Source organism: Pelodiscus sinensis, chromosome 2 (genome assembly GCF_049634645.1).
Source record: "Pelodiscus sinensis isolate JC-2024 chromosome 2, ASM4963464v1, whole genome shotgun sequence".
NCBI classification, from domain to species: domain Eukaryota; kingdom Metazoa; phylum Chordata; order Testudines; family Trionychidae; genus Pelodiscus; species Pelodiscus sinensis.
In genome coordinates, this window is record NC_134712.1 from 110,170,601 (window position 1) to 110,188,118 (window position 17,518).

At 44.4% G+C, this 17,518-nt stretch overlaps 1 protein-coding gene across 4 annotated transcripts in view; it reads left to right on the forward strand.

Moving 5' to 3' along the window:
- NEDD9 (neural precursor cell expressed, developmentally down-regulated 9) overlaps window positions 1-17,518 on the forward strand; it is a 153,492-nt gene that overhangs the window by 107,538 nt on the left and 28,436 nt on the right. For 3 of the 4 annotated variants that reach the window (XM_075921258.1, XM_075921259.1, XM_006138774.4), the window contains one exon: window positions 15,667-16,113. In XM_075921258.1, the coding sequence (XP_075777373.1) occupies window positions 15,667-16,113 (447 nt within the window). Of the gene's footprint in view, window positions 1-10,969; window positions 11,038-15,666; window positions 16,114-17,518 lie in introns of all 4 variants that reach the window. The other variant, XM_075921260.1, reaches the window with a different exon arrangement.

Genomic DNA, 17,518 nt, shown 5'->3' on the forward strand with positions numbered 1-17,518 from the left:
GGGAGGGCAGAGGAGGAATGCAACAGGCTGTGAACTTTCCCCTCACTCACCGAGAGTCAGAGAAAGAAGAGCAGCAGTGACCCAGTATGTGTGGCTGCAGCCCCCCCCTTTCCAAGATGGCACCTTTGCCCCACCCCACACTCATCCATCCAACCCCAGTCCTGAGCCTCATAACTCTGATTTCTGAATCTCACACATCCCCCTGCCCTGGGTTCCCTCTGCACTAGATGCAACTGTCCTCTCTTCTTGAGGTACCTTCATGGCCAGCCTACCTCACACTATGACTTGCCCTTGAGCAGAGATGCACCTGCTTGGAGCCCACTGAAATGTGGCCCTGTATGTACAAAACGATGGAGGAAAATATGATAAACTAGGGATGTGAAGGTGAACTGGTTGGGGCTGGAGCAGCTCTCCTACTGCTGTGGGCATGGGGCTGCTCCAGCACAAAGGGGCCATCACTGGAGCACGTCCCTCTCAGCTAGTTAACTAGTTAAACTCCATGTACTGGTTAAACTCAAGCAGCAGGGCCCACCACAGGCAGGAACCAGGGGAGCCATGAACTGTGGCAGACCCAGCCTGGAATGCTGCGGACAGGGGCACTCCAGCTTGGGTCTGAGCAGCCCCCGCCTGTGAGGGGAGAGTTGCTGCAGCCCAGATGGGCTGAAGCAGTTCCTAAGTCTACAACCATTTAAGCAGTTAACCAGTTAAACATCACGTGTAACCAGTTAACTTAAAGGGGATTTTATATCCTTAACATACTATGGGGGACTCAGTGTGAGCTTAGCAAAGCAAACAGTGCAGCGTAATATATACCTTAAACACAATGTCTGCTATTGCTAATTAAAGCAGGATTTAGAGATATTAGGCCAAACTCTCTACTGGTGTAAACTGATGGAACTCCATGAATGTCAATGGAGTTGGGTCAATTTACACCAGCAGAAAGTGTGACTCAAATATTGCTGCTTATCTTAGGCTGCTCTTGCAGAAGGTCCCCCTCCCCTTTCCTGGTCTTTGTCTAGACTTTAAGAGTAGTATAAACTACTGTGATTTTTAATGAATTAATTTTTCTCTAGTGCCTTTGGGTGTGACTCGTATTTGTCAGGAAATGGAGCAGCTAACGCTGCAGTTCAGACTCCTAGAAAAAATTGTACAGGATATACAAAAAAAAAAGTGTATTTTTCCCTTCTCTGGGATTGGAAGCCATGCCTGCCTTTTTAGGTGTATTTTAAAGCCAGTTCATTCAGAGTCAGGCTGGATTAGCCTGCCTTGAAAAGGGAAAGCATTAAGAATGTATTCACTCTACAGGAATGCAATCAGCACATCAGAGGCCTTTTCTTAAACAGGCCCCATTCACTGAGCAGTTGAAATTTCAGCGGGAACAACTCTGTGAATCACGTGGAAACAATGGGTCCTGGGGAATGTCAAAGTGGCCTGGGAATAAATCTTGTTTCCCAATGAATGTCACTAGGAGAAAAAAAGACCATGAAAACTCAGAATGTCCTTCAATGCGCTACTCTTTATCCAAATCAACACAACATATACTTAGCCTGTCTGGCATATACTTTGCAATACCTGGGTTTGGGTGCATTTTCCTTCTTAGTTAGTTTACATGGAGTTAAAATGCCTGTGATAACCATTCAGTTTCTTTGGGTGTTTAAGGTATTATTGCACTTGCCAAGAAGGATCTTCTAGTGGATTTTTCTTTGTGTTGATGTACTGTATTAATCTGTAAATACTCTCAGTTATACTGATGCTATCGTGCTCAATTTAATGAGGTTGTACCACTATAACTGGCAGAAGGACCCAGCCACCTTATTTATATTGTGTGTGTGTCAATGTCGTCTTTCTATATTTTTAGGCATTCATGTGGTCCTCATACCACAGTAATATCTAAGTGTTTTATTATTTAAGCAATCGTAGGCCTCAGCCATGGTGTTGGAGACCCGCATTTAAGGCACAGTTGTCTCCCACCTTGGTTATACCACATTCACAATATAAAAAAGGTCCCCAAACTGTGCTAAAGGCTTGGACATGATCAACCACCCATCTAATGTTTGCTTTTCATTTCAAAAGGAGTGTTATAAGCAGGGATGTTAGGGTGTAACCAGCTAGCCATTTAAACAATTTATGCTTACTGGTTAATGGGATCTGTTAAACTCGCACTCGGCTGTTTCCTGGGGCAGCGGCTTCTCTGCAGCAGGGCAGCAAAAGCTTCCTCCTCGGGAGCTGGATGGGCAAGGGCTGCTCGCTCCACTTACAGGGAGGAGGCAGTGAAGCCACTTTCTTGGGAGCAGAGCTGGCAGGGGCTGGCAGCCCTGCTCCTGGGGAGGCTTCGTTGCAGACTAAGCTTTATACTGCAGAACCTGCAGTGCATGTAACTGCTAAGATTTTTAGCATCTACATGGTTACCAAATTAAAAGCTTTTTAACATCCCTAGTGATAACCAGATTGGTGACCATCGTGTAATAGTTTCCCCTATCAAGCTGTACAGAGAAAGTGTAAATCTACCTGGGAAGAGACTTGTTGCAAAGGCCTCGACTGGAAAGTTAAAAACTTAAACCAGATTTCAGGGCTGGGTTTTTCTCCCCTCATTGTTTTTCCTGCCCTACTCCTTTTACTCATAAGCATCCAATATCCCGTCTTCTTTAACTAAGGAAGTAATTGACTGCCTGAGGGAAAGAATTTACGTTTCCACATGCTTCTACTTTTTACTGCTGTGGGGTTTAATCAGAGTGAGGTCATTTACACTGCATTGTTTGCTTGGTGTGGTGCCGTTTTTGCTTTTCTTGATTTTGTGGAACGCATACAGGCTACTGTGCAGATTTGAAAAGCTGGGGGGCAGGGTGGGGAGCAGCAAGTAGGTAAAAGATATGTAGAAATTTGACTTATTAACATTGATAGTGTTCCCAAAAAAAAAAATGGCCTGGTTTTGGAAGCAGGGCAAGGGCTGGAATTTACCTTCCCATAGAGTAAGCAGGGACATTTTGCTCTAATGCTGCTAATTTACCAAAGCACTACAGGAAAATTTCTCACTAAAAAATTCACATAGATGGTATGGGCTCTAATTTCCACCTGAAAGCACTGCTTCATCTTGAATTATATCATCAACAGCTAAGCCTGGCTTCTAACCTATCTCTAAGAGGATTTGAAAACAGGGCAGGAGCCCACAGATGTTAATGGCATTGGGATCAGCATTAACCCTCATTGGTATTTTCCTTAATATCAGATAAAACAGCATTTCCCTTATTGTACCACTTTCTTATTCAGCCGTGACTTCCAGAATCCCAGTTGCACAGAATCCATGCAGAGGGCATACTGTGTGGACACAGGGAGAAATGTTTCCGAGTCAGTTTAATATTGGCCCCCCCCAACCCTTTTCCGTCTGACAGACTGATGACATTTTAGTGACCTTTCTGCTATTTTCACTCAGGGCCATCCTTAGGATTTATGGGGTCCTACACAGTATTGTTAAACTGGTGCCCCAATGCCTGATGGCACGTAGGAGGAGGAGGAGGATTTTTAGAGAAGTCATTTTATAATCTTCAGCAACACACTAATGCAATATTTTCAAAGCGAATTTTAAACTCAGGCCCTGTAGACACACACAGTACATTCAGAAACTGGCAGTATATAGCTGGGGTTGGCAAATTCCTGTTAAGTGTCTTCATTAGCACTTGAATGGCTCTTTCACAGGTTTGAGGTTCTGCTAATAGAGCTTAAAAACAATTAGAGACTAACAAAACATGCAGATGGTATCATGAGCTGTCATGGGCACAGCCCACTTCTTAAGATGACTGGAGTTATTAAAGGTCCAGTTTCTAAATAAATAAGGGATGAGGGGAAAAGGGAAAAAAAGAGGAAGAAGAGAGTGTTCATGCTACATAAAGCTGATAAGAACAATTAGCACTTTCCCTAAGTATCCTTTTTTTGTTTTTTTAATGTCATTAGGATGTGGAATGTAGCAGGCCATCCAGCCAGTGTCTTTAGTCACATCTCTGTGATAGCAATAGATCTGGAGGACTTTTTCCACTCTTAAAGTAACTAGATCCTGTTCTATAGCTCTGCTTCCTCAGGAGAGGGATAGGAAGAGGTAGGTGGGTAGACATTAAGAACCAATGGTGCCTCAAATTTTTGGGTGCCCTATGCAACTGCACATTCTGCATATGGGTAAGAATGAAAGTTTTCATCCCTTCCAGAGCAAAAATTAAAAGGGATGCTTTGGCTTCATATTTAGACATTTAAATTTTAGACCAGATTTCATACGTTTCCTTATCACACTCTGAGAAGTGAAACCAAACCAAACAAAAAAATACCACCTCCTCCAGTTTTCCTAGATGAGCGTTTTTCAAACTTGGATTGCAGGGCCACCAGAGTATGCCACTGGTGGGCCCACACCACTTTGTTTACTTAATGTATCCATAGCCTTAGAGCCTCGCAGCTCCCCTGGGCTGGAAATGGCAAACCGCAGCCAATCACAGCTGCAAGGCTCCGTGGCTGGACCTATTTAGTAACCAAAGCTGCACAGGCCCACAAGCAGCTTACCCTGGCAGCTCCATGACCCAAATTTGAACAACACCATCCTAGAGGATGTAGAGATGGTGTTTTATTGCTCTTCAAGAATAGAGTTTAATGTGCAGGGCATTACAATATAACCAGAAAGTTGAGGGTTATTGCTGCTCCTTTTTAAACTCACTTGTCTAGTTGAAAACATTGAGCACAGAAATATGCTGCTGTGGTATCTACTCAATGGAGAATCGTTAGTGTACTGTCTCATCCTGAGTTCAGAACTCTCCTTATTTCTTCTTTCAGTACCTGCCTCCCTTTTCCCTGTGCACGGCTTTCAACACTGAACCCTCTTCTGTTAACTACCGCAAAGATCTGACTTATCTGAGCTACAGATATGCCACTAGAGCCTCAAAAAGCTCGGCCCTGTAAGATGCTGAGCACCCTCTACATCAGGGCTACTCAACTTGGGAAGTCCTGGGGCCCACAATGATACACTCAGCACATGCAGAGGGCCGCAACTTAAGTGTGGTTGCATGTACATGCAAATAGCTTATTTCACAGTGATGGGCATGAATACAAAGATTAAGCTAAGACTACACAAAATGCAGGCCCCATTTAAGTCAGTTCTGCTGATATTAATAAAATGCAGTTTTTACCCGATTTCCACCCATATGACAGCTCTCTTAATGATCAGTCCAGTAATTTAATTACTAAAATGCATATCAACAGAAGACCATTATATTGACTCGCCGTTGTATAGCGTGTTCTCAGTGGAGGCCAGCTTCAAAGGATCCCACCCGCAGTCTGCATATTGAACCCCGTGTAAATACAAACCGCACCACAGGCTGCAAACATATGGGCCACTGGCCACGTGTTGAGTAGCTCTGCTTTAAACCTAGGGCCCATTAATTGGGTGTTGCTGGGTAGGAGTAGCTCCCTTTAGCTGGACATGGAGTTACTTTCATTATAAGACTGGAAGTTAGGGCCCTTATTGCGCAGACCTGGATTTTAAATTTGAATCCCCTTTTGGAATCCATTCATGGAGCATATCCATATCTTAAGTGCCGGAATGAAACCTCTGGGGCCCTAATCACCAGGTCAGCTAGCCACCTGTGACTCCTATTAAGTCAACAGATGTTGCAGCTGCTACAGCTGGCAATGAATTTGGCCCAACATACCAACAGAAAAAAGCAGGGAGTAAAGTGAAAAACACCCTGTAATCCACCTTTTTGAGTACCATAATATTGCCATTCAAGAGAGTTTATTTCCAGTTTTTACCCCTCTCGTCTCACTAGTCACACGCCACACAAAATACACACCCCTCATACAGTCCAAAATAGACTCTGAAATGTCAGCCCCTCAGACGAGACAGAGGGGCTGGAAAAGCTCAGTGGAACACTGAAATAATACTTTTCTTCTCTGCAGACTAAAGGATTTTCCACATCATATAACCTGAGTCCAGACATCTTGGCATACTATAGCATGACTGACAGCCTCTGCTCCAAAAGATGAACAGGACTGGAATGCTAGGGTATTTGGGATTGAAGACCTTCCCTTATTAAACCTGCCTGCAGCTGGTACTCAGAGACCCTAATTTTCATTAGCAGTTAAAATCACACACACACACACACACACACACACACACACACAAAACCACACCTCACCATCAACAGCAAAAAAGGAAAACAGCCCTCACAAACTATGGAAGGAAAATGCCTTAATTTCCACTAAAAAGACCTTTAATTATTTTGGCTGCTACCACTTCACCAGGGGGAAAAGATCTATTTTTAAATATCAATCTTTTTTTGGCATAAAGTGAGATTTAGAAAAGCAGGGCAGTAGGCTGGTGCTGCTAAGTCTAGGCACACTGGCTTGTCCTCTTGTCATCAGCTCTGAGCCAGGGTAGCCCTCCCTCCCTACCGCCCCTCACATCTCATAATAGCAGCCAGTCCAAGTAGGACACTGCAAGGCTTGTACAAAACTTTTTTTGTTGGCCTCTAGGCCAGGGGTTGGGAACCTAAGAACCAGCTTGCCGGGATTCGTCTCCCGAGGCTCAGGCTCCCATGCCAGCACTCTAGCCTCATGGCTTCCACACTGCTCCCTCCACAGGGTAGGAGCACCAGTGTCACCTCCCCACTGTGGAGGGAGGAGCCCCAAGTCTTGAGGGCCAGAGTTAGGGATGCTGGATTCAATCTACAGGCTCTGCCCAGGCAGAGGAGGAAGCGCAGTACAATATCTGCTAGCCCAGGCTCTCCTCGGCTCAGATATGCTTTTTTTTTTTTTTTTTTTTTGCTTCTCACTTGTGTGGGGACCCTGACTGATTTTTTACGGGTCAGGGATCCTGCACTTACCGTCCATCCTCCATTTCGCTTCTCCTCTTCCCCCAGTCAGGAAAGCAAACAGAAAATTAGAGCCCTGCACAGATACAAAATGTGTATCCACATCTGTATCCACAAAAACGAGTGGCTGTTATCCACATCAATATCCATGCATGTGGATCCCTGCAAATATAAAGCGGATATCCACAAATCTGGAGGGCTCTAGATACAAAATTTGCATCTGCATCTCTAGCTGCAAAAGTGAGCTGCAGATATTTGCATCCACATCCACGGATGTGAATACCTGTGAGTATAAAGTGAATATCTGGATTTGCACAGCTCTACAGAAAACCTCTTCTGAAGCAGAAGCAATTCTGGTGGCAGAAAAGTATACTCTGAATCCACCTCAGATTGTAAGTGTTATTTCTTGAATCTAGATGGCTTGCAATGCTAGCTTGGCATCTTTTCTTAAGAAGCTGTATCTCCTACTGAGCCACAATCCCTCTAGTAACCTCAACCAGAGGTTAGAGGTCTAGAATGGGAGTGGGTGCGGTTCTGTGGCCTGCAACATGCAGGAGATCAGACAAGATGATCATGATGGCCCTTTCTGCCCTTAAAGGCAATTAGAGCCAAATAATTCTTTAGCGAAATGTCTCAGTAAAGGCAAGCTTTGCAGATAGACTTGTTACCTACAGTGCTTCAATAGTTTTCTTCCTTGACAGTACAGTACAATAGCTCTTTTATCCTAGAGCAGCGATGGAAGAAATGGGCTGGGAGGTAGAAGTTAAAAAGCAACTGATGCAAAACTGCCTGATAGTTCAGAGACTGAAGCTGCTCTTTGTCAACAGGCACAATACAGCATGACAGCCTCTCTGCTGTTGCATTCTGAGTGGGCCCCTGACTCTGCTTATCCTGAAACCATTCATTTTGAGACACTCTGCATTGCATTTTCCACTTGGTTCCTCTCCGTCAGTCTTTTTCTCACTCCTCCATCAAAGCACTGGCATTATGCTTCACAGGGGCAGCGCAACATACGTTTGGTGTTCCTGAAGCTAAGGTTAGACTCCCACCCTCTGGAAATGTACTTAGTGACTTGACATAGAAAGAAGGGATACTGATAATAATAATAATAATAATAATATTTTTTTTAAAAAACAGACAAGTAAAAGAACAACCCAGGAGAATCAACATAAAATCATGTTATCATCACAGATTAAAACTGGTCTGGTCAAATTCAATCCACCAGTTGTGCACAGACCCTCATGTCACTATTTCTGTTTTCCTTCCCTTTTCCTGAAACTGTCTAAACAGAGCAAGAGGCCTGCTTAGAGTTTGAGGTAGCTTTTGTGATAACAGATATGAGAAGTCAAACCCTTCTTTGCTTAGGAAAGGTCATAGTAATAAGCCCTGTGTGCACGTCGATTGCAGTAATGAAAAAAGGGAAAACAACCCAGAGCGTACACAGTAGTGTTCGTGCTCAGGAATAAGGATGTTAAGGACTAGTCAACTAGTTGATTCCCTCCCCTGCTGCCTCTAACATATAGAGGCAGCGGGGGGGGGGGGGGGGAGGGGAAGGGGAGGCGGCAGGGGAGGGAAAGAGGGTACTTCAAAGTGGTGGCGCCACACAGAGCCCGTACCCAGCCTCCTTGTGGCACTGCCATTTTGAAACACCATGGCGGTGTTTCCAAGGCGCCACACACCTGATCACGGGCTCTTGTACATTTCAACGGAGGAATGCAGAAGTGCCTATCGAGTAGTCGATGTTTGACTAGTAAATTACTCGCTATTTAACATCCTGACTCAGGAACATTTTGACCCACTTCCACAACAATAGCTTGTGACTTTGGGAAAAGTGTGGCTGGTTAAATCTTTTCCTCATTCATCCATTAACATGGCCTGAGGTCGAGTTAAACATTGGTGCTGAACTGAGATACTTGCACTATAGTATTTTGCCTTTAAAGAACCCATTGCATTTAATCTCATAATATGTCGCTTATTATCCCAAGCGTCACTTCTGTTTGCTTTATGATAGCATGCACCCCGCACAGTCTCATTACCTGCGTCACCTGCTCTGTTTAGACTAACAGAAGGAACGAATCTGTCCACAGTTCTCTCCCTCTCAGCTTGTTTTCTCTCTTCAGCGGCTACAACCCTAATAGCCATTCCCTTCCCTCATCCTCCTCTCCCCTCCCCCCACCTTTGGTTATATAAAAAAAATATCAGCACTGCCTCTTATCTCCCTGCCCTGAAGAACAAACAAATCAAAAGGACAGCATGCCAGATTCTTACAGGTATTTTGATGTCTAAAGACAGATAAATGTCTGGTGGGAATTGCAAAAATACATGCTTCCTCAGTATCAAATGCAGGACCCTTGTAGATTGGGGTGGGCCTGACCCGGCCTCCGGCCCACCTCTGTGGCACAGAGCAGTGCCACTCAAAAGCAGCTGGCTGCTCCTTGTGGCTCTCTGCACTTTAGGAGGAGGTAGAGGGTTGCAAGCTCTTCCGACCTCAGGAAAACCTCTGAGCTCCTATTGGCAGAATCTGCTGTTGGCCAGAGCTCTTTGAACCTAAGGGGAGCAGTGACATTATGGTATCATGAAAGCAGGTGATCTCATTTTCACTGTACATATTACTTTCTCTGCTACCTCTTGATACAACACCCACCAGAACATGGGGCTTTAGTACCCGGCCTTTCATTAGTAACAACCGCATAATGTGTTCGAAATATAAAGGGACCTTTGTACATTCTCCTCCCTGACACAACAAACCTAAAGAGAAGTTTCTTATCTCAGTTAGCTGATTTTCTCACTTGTTAAGGAAGTAGCCTCCATGTGCTCTTTAACCCGTCATCATATAAAGAGGCCTTTGCTGGGCCTTGCCTTCAATGTAACAAACACTGAGTAAGTATTGCTGTCTGAAGCTTGAGACAAGTAACATGACAGAATCCCTGCAGGGCCAGGAGCAGAACATTTTGTATAGTGGGGGTGCTGAGAGCCATTGAACCAAACTTGCAAACCCCTTTATATGAAGGAAACCACTTCAAGCTGAGGGGGGGGGGGTGCAGCAACACCCCACATACCCATAGTTCAGCACCTATGGATCCCTGCCCCAAGGAATACATCTAAATTAAACCCAGAAGTGTAACCGTACCGGACTCAAACCGGTGTAACAGAATGACACGGATGCCCGAAGGAGGATTTACCAGACTTTTATTAATCAGCGCTGATGGTCGTCCCCTCGAGCTTTACAGCAAAAAAAATAGCGAGGAGCGACCCCGTGCCGCTCTGTGCATAGCCTTTTATCGGATACATGAATAACAGTTTGATTGGCTTTTACATTTCATTGGTTAAAGCACAGCAATACATTATTTCTAACGTTCACGATTGACATTCCAGTAGTTGGGGAGGGGTACTCTTATCTTATGCCTATGTGCGGTTTTTACTTTCTCATAGCTATGTTACTGATTTCTGCCTGCTTGTGCCTGTCACAAGTTAGAAAATGTGAAATACAGCTTCATTGTTGCTCACAGGCTAGTGGGCCCCTAACTGCTGTTAGGCTAGTTCCTTATCTTTTTCGGGCAAGGGGCAAATTCCACTACAGAAGATCCCTACCAACTAAGAAGAACAAGCTTGCGTCTACACAGCATTTTGGAGTGAGCATGCCCAGACCTGGTGGAGACAGTGCTTTGAAGCTGTGGCTCAGGCTCTGAAGCCTAGAGGAGCAAAGTGGGCATCAGAACCTGAGTTCCACCTTCAAGGCGCTGTCTTTACAGCTGTTTAGAGTCTGCAAGTACAAGGCCCACCAGCCAAACTCTGCCAGCCTGGGCTGGGAGGCTGGCTCCAAAGTGCTGTGTAGACCCGCCCATTTAAAAAGTAAAAGGCAAGTAAAGAACTGCAGGCGAACAGAAGATACAGTAGAGCAGAGCAACTGGTCTCCTCAGGGAAGACTTGAGAGGCCTGTTTATGCTGTAGTTCTGGAAGAAAGTGTCTGAGTAACCAACCTTAACAGGCCCAACAGTGACCATGGGAGTGAGATCAGAACCTTGCCCACTATTGGAATTATTAGATAAAGAACAGAGGTGGGCAGTAAGCTGGAGGTAGTTCCTGGTGGGCCACTAGCACTTGATTTGCCTGTGTCCCCGCAGGTACAGCGGACTGCAGCTCCCATTGGCTGCGGATCGCCATTCCTGGACAACAGGAGCTGCAGGAAGTGGTAAGGACCAGGATACCACTCCCCACAACTCCCATTGGATAGGAATGGGGGAGCTGCGATTGGTCGTATCTACAGACATGCAGATAAATAAAGGGCCAGCAGCCCACCAGGGGCTAACCTTGGTGAACCATGTCTGGCCCACAGTTGCTCATTGCCCTCCACTGATCAAGAAGGACATTTTGTGACAGGAAATCGGAGCTGGCACTAGGCATAAACAGACTAAGCAATTGCTTAGGGCCCTGAGAAGCTCAAGGGAGGCCCCTATTCATTATTAGTATGTGTTGGGTGAATGGGGAGGATAGTCCCCAAATAGACCAGCACTTAATCCAACTAAACGAAATAAGGCTCCTTAACACAGACTCTAAATTGTTCCTAAATGCTAAGAAACTGTCCTCTGCTTCTTCTGATTTAAATTACGGATGTAAAGAGTTAACTGGTTACCCAGTAAGCCTCAAACTTACCAGCATACTTACGCAATAACCGATTAACAGGCGGCTCAGCCCAGCCAGAGCAGTCCTCTGCCCTTGGCTGATCTTGTGTTAGCCAGTTAAGTGTGGCATTTAACCAATTAACTTTTAAATTAGGGATGTAATAATTCCCAGTTAAAATGGAGACACTAATCTCCATTGGTTGACTGCATCCTGAACAATCCATGTGCAAACAGTACAAGATGTTAGCCTGGGAAATTTAGCAACTTCCAAATCCCACCCTGCCAATAAAAATAAAATGCGTTTCACACAGGATTTGTGGGTTAGCATTTTCAGTAGCGCCCTGTTTACTCCTCTGTGTTTCTGAAGAGATTTCAAGGAAGAAATGACTAAGAGACAGGAGGGAAATATACTGACAAATAGCCCTAGAATCGGATGTGTGGGTATGCTTCTGATGATGAGCGAGTCTGAGTAACTGATACCAGGGACAACAGAGGTCACGTGTGGACACCACCATAAGTATAAATAACCAGCTTTCATCTTCTGGTGCATGGGAATGGCTGCGTTATTCAAAAGTTATTGCATGCAGGCTTACTGTTTTCTACAGCCAAACGTACTAATAAACGTAGCACCTGAGGTAGGGGCCTTATTTTCCCTCCAGGAAACTAGATCTCCCACTGAGGGAGAATCAGGACCTGGAAGATTTGCTGCAGCTAGGAGAGGAAAAGCAGAGGGAAAATATGCAGTTACTACTTACTGAGTCCACTTACTTAAAAGCAAGCAATGTCAGATGTCGAAAACTCCTGTTGATCATTTGCCTACCTGAAAATATTCATGACTCCATGCGTGCTGCATTGTTTCCTGACACTGGTGTTGCTGTAGAGGGCCATTTTCAAAATGCTAATCTCTGCATGCACTTGGAGACACTGGTGTGAAATAACTGACAATCCATTTTAGGATAACCAACCTGTGGGTGCCTTGGGTAACACTGACAATGAGGATCTGAAGGTATTTGAGACAGACTCATGAAACATTAACATACTGCTAACCAGATAGTGAGAAGGTCACTAGGAAAAGATAACAAGTAACTAGAAAGATTTTTGCATGGGAATTTTTATCTCTTCTAATACCAGCGCAGCTCAAGGTTTTGTTCTGCATATAATTCCACTCAAACACCTTTAAATTAATAAAATACAGTTGAAATACATGTATTTATTTAAAGTCTGTATTAGCCAGTCATTTATTTTTTAAATACTCTGGAATGTTTGGTGGACCTTCCTCAGTCTTCCTCCTCCCTTCCCTCATCTTTAATCCATTCCACCCCTTCAAAGGCCCCATTAAACAGCCCCAGCTAGCCAAAAAGCACTGAGTCTTGGATATCTAATTGCTACAGTGAGAGGCACATTAGAAGTACATGTAGACAGATTAATCCAATTTTAAGCAATTATCTATCTGCACAGGAGTCTTTCCCTCTCAGCTTGTCAGGGCCCATCTTAACAGCAAAATCTGTTTAGTCAGGGGATTGTGTTATAACAGGGCAGATAGGATAGTTTTAACCATGCTGCAGGATAGTTTTACAGCCCTGTAAAGACAGGGAGCAAATTTATCCCTTACATAGCCCCACTGAAATCTCCCAGCATCAAAAGCTCATTAAGTGAATGGACTTATCCCAGGGAGGAATTTGGACCTAGTGCTGTAAATTGAACTTGCAATGTGGTTTTGTTGTTGTCCCATCCACTCTAAGCAAGATCAAAATTTATTTGACCTCAGTAATAACACCAATGAAATGCAAATTAAGCCAATAGTTTACAAACTTTTGAAAGCCAAGCTCACATTCAGAAATATGAAACCCAATCACACCCACCCACTTCAGTCCAGCTGTGTGTGTTAATGGTCTACCATCTTCATGCATGCATCTTCATCACCCCCCAGTTAGACCTTCATCATTCCCTCATGGCTCACTCTAGACTATGGGGAGCACTGAGCTAAACAAAGCCAACTTAGTCTGGATATCATGTATATAGAAGCCCAGTGTCTGAACGTCTGTAACGCTGAAATTCTGGCTGTTGCCTCTGGGCAGCGCTGTTGCTGAAATGCTGGCTGTTCCCTCTCGGCAGCCCGTGCTGCATGGGGAGTGTGGGGCCCAAACGGCCGCTTGCTACCCCTGGGCAGCCTGGCTGAGCGGTGCAGAAGTCAGCCAAGAGCCACGGCGGGAGGGGAAGGGGGGCGGGGCGGTGATGTGTGGCATGACAGCTGCTCCAGACCCCGCCCCCCTGGTTGTGAACATCACCCCCCCACCCCTCCTTTGTTTCCTGCCATTGTGCTCAGCTGACTTCTTTGCCGCTTAGCCAGGCTGTCGCATGGGAGCAAGTGGCACAAGCGACCATTTGGGCTCCGCACTCCCCATGCTGCATGGGGAGTGCGGAGCCCAAAAAGCCATTTGGGCTGCATGGTCCCCCGAGTGAGAGGCAGGAGGGGGAAGAGAAGAGAAAGAGAGAGACAGAGAGAGAGAGCGAGAGGAGGAGGCAGTAGGAAGAGAAAGAGAGAGAGACCGGAGGCTCAGGAAAGACGACCGACATAGAGGAGAGACCTGAAAATCACGTCTTATGACAGGCTAATTGGCTAGTTCTTTAAGAAGCACAGGGGGAAAAAAAAGAGAGAGATCAGTGAGGAAAAGAGAACAAGTGTGGATTAAAAAAAAAAAGTGGTTTGACATGTCTGAGGGGAAAAATAAAAATACATCAAATCAAGTCACCATTCAAAAGTCTTTGTCAAGCAAACGAGGCAAAGTAAATCTACAAGCCAATTGAAGCGAGCCACATCCCTTCTTGCAATAAATTAGCACTGTTTCATTTGTGTGCACAACAGCCAAATATTTTAACTACAGTACTTCAGATACAGTGCCCCTTATATTTTTCCAAGTGCTTACAATTAGTTTATAACGGTCTCTGCCGACTGCCTTCACTGCAAAGCAGGCAGGCGTGGAGTTGTAGTTGCCAGCACACTTGGAAACATCGCCAGAGCCAAGAAATGAAATGCCGAGGGCCTTTGTGAGGGTTCCAGGAATGTCAGCATACACCGCCTGCCTACTTTCCATTGAATACCTCATTGGCTAACTACTCAGTACTGAATGTGCCAGACAGACATGCATACAGAAAGAGACAGCTAGAGGGAAAGTGTGTTTGGTCTGTGACAGGCAACAGCATATTTTTAGATATGTATGGATAAGTTTGTGTAATAAAGTTATATAACTAGACAGGAGGTCTTTGGGATAAGGACAGCACAGTATAGTTTTGTACAATACTTAGCACAATGTGTTCATAACCTCCACTGGGGCCTCCTGACACTTTGGAACTATATATGTGATGAGACCACGTTCCTTCAATAGACACATTCACTGTACACGGAGGGAAACAAAGATGCACTCTCAGGGCTCTGCTCTGTAGGTCTTAGGCATTGTTACAAATGGACATTTTATCTCCATAAGACTGCCATGGAATGCTGTATAACATTTTCAAAAGAAATTATGGAAAGGATGAAGAAAGGGAAAAGACTCTTATTCACCTGTAAGGATTTTGTCTAACCAGAAAGTAGTTAATTAGCACATCTCAGAGAGAGGCAAGTATTATCATCTTTATTATACAAATGGGGGAACTAAGGCAGAGGAATATGGCCAGGATGCTGGAACAATTTTTATAGTAGGGGTGCTGATGTTGGAAATCATGGATTTTGTGTTTATTACTACTACTACTACAAGCAAGGGAGCGCTGCAGCTTCCCCCCTCCCCCCAGCAGGCCTAGCTCCAGCACCGCTGGAAGTGACTTGCTCAAAGTAATAGGAGAAATAGGTGCCTGAGCTGAAGGTAAAACTCGGAAACACCTGGATTCCTCTGAGTTCAGGCCCATGACGCTGATAAAAAAAGCCTTTGTTATGGTCACTCTGATAGTCTCTACCTGGCTGTTAGAATTATTGGGAAATCTCTCAGCATCAATGGCTAATGTAAACATCACAATTTTCCTCATGTTTTGGAAAAATTCCATATTGTGTCTTTTTCATGTAATTTATTCTGGTTTTTAAAATCAATTCTTATTCCTCCTTGGCTGCCAGGTGCATCCAGAACTGAATGTGTTTAAGTTCTGAATGGATGCTGTTGAAATTCTAACTCATGTTCCATTTCTCTCCCCCTGCTCTGTCTCTATAGAATCTTATGGCAAGAGCCTTGTACGATAACGTCCCAGAATGTGCAGAGGAGCTGGCTTTCCGCAAAGGAGACATTCTGACAGTAATAGAACAGAACACTGCAGGGCTGGAAGGATGGTGGCTCTGCTCTTTACATGGCCGACAAGGCATTGTTCCAGGCAATCGGGTGAAACTTTTGATAGGCCCAGTGCAGGTTAGTCCATCTAACCAGGACACATCCAACTCCAGATCAATGCAACAATCCTATAATCAGCAGACAATCTACCAAACGCCAAGTTCACAGGCCTCATCTTGGGACGAGGTATACCAGGTGCCACCTTCCCATCTGAATCAGGGAATCTACCAGGTACCTACTGGCCATGGGATACAGGAGCAAGATGTTTACCAAGTGCCTCCATCAGTGCAAAGAAGCTTGGGTGGTACTGATGGTTCACCTTTCAGCAGCAAGGTGAGTGCCTTGACCTCCATATCTTTACTTCAATTCAGGTTGTGTGCACATGCAACAGTAGGGGTCTAAATAAAAAGACAGAGCCTGAAGGCTTAGGAATGTATGAGTAAAACTCAGTTTGCTTCCTATTAGGCTGCTAGTTACCTAGCTTGAACACATGCTGCATATAAAGAGAAGTGAAGTGGATAATGGGCACCTGACTTCATAGCAAAGGGAAACTATTCTGGGCCCACTCTTAGAGGAGCAACTGGTGACAGGCAGAAGCATTTTCCCATTCTTACATCACATGCACACCACGCCACTCCAACCCCCATCTTTGTTAGCACGTAAGAGTTTAGAACACATAAGGCAGTATGGTGTATTGTTCTTTGGCAAGCCATATTTACCTTGTTTAAGTAAATAGGATGCCCAGTTTTTATGGTGTACTGTCATGATGGAGAGGTCTTAATGGGAAGCGACATTTTAAAAAACTACGTAGTTGTAGTGGCAACCATAGGTCCCTACCTGGAAGAACAGGAAGCCAGCTAACCGTGATAAGAAGGGATACTTTAATATAAAGCCTTGAGTAAATATAACACTTGGCAGTTGTCTTCTGTGTACGTGCACATTGAATGTCCAAGGTGGGCGGAGGAACAATGTTGTAAAACCCTTTCTGTTTCACATGCTGTAGAACAGCTGACTGGTGCAGCCATCAGTAAATAAATGTTGGCCGTTAGGGTATATTCTTTATAAGTATGTCTCAGTGACGCACACTGACTGGGAGCAGACAGAATAATAGGGAGGGAAACTTGAGCAGGAAGCAAGTGGCCAAAAGGTGCCACAGTTTAAAACTTCAGCTTGAAGTTTATACTGGCAAGAAGGTGAGATTCTTTTCTTTCTAGACACAGCCTTTTCCATTTGGAAAACTTCTGAGACTTTCAAACTTATTATAGTTTGTTTTCATTGGTAACAAATAAATTATCAAAAAAGAGAACAAAGAATTTTGAAATAATTTCAGTTCATGCTCTACAGAGTTTTGTTTGAACTTTCAAAATTAATTTTCTTTTGGAGGAAAAGCATCATTTTATGTGAGAGGATCTGCAGGTGGATGAATTTACCATCTGAAAACTACTGGCTTGCTTCACAGGTGGAGATATGATCTTTATTGGAGCAGTTACACTGGTTTTATTAGGGGAAATCCTACATCATTTCTCCTTCTCCTATTCCTAAGATTAAATAGTAATGAACTTTATTCAGACGTCTTTGGCTAAAGCTGTATAACTAAGCACCTTCAAAAGAAGTTGAAGGAGGCCTATATAAATTGCCTCTTTGGAGAATCCAATTGACGAGTAACTAATGTAAAAATATCTGGTTGTAAAACGAGCATGTAAAATCCTGAGTGTTCAAGGTTTAAAAGCAAACTTAT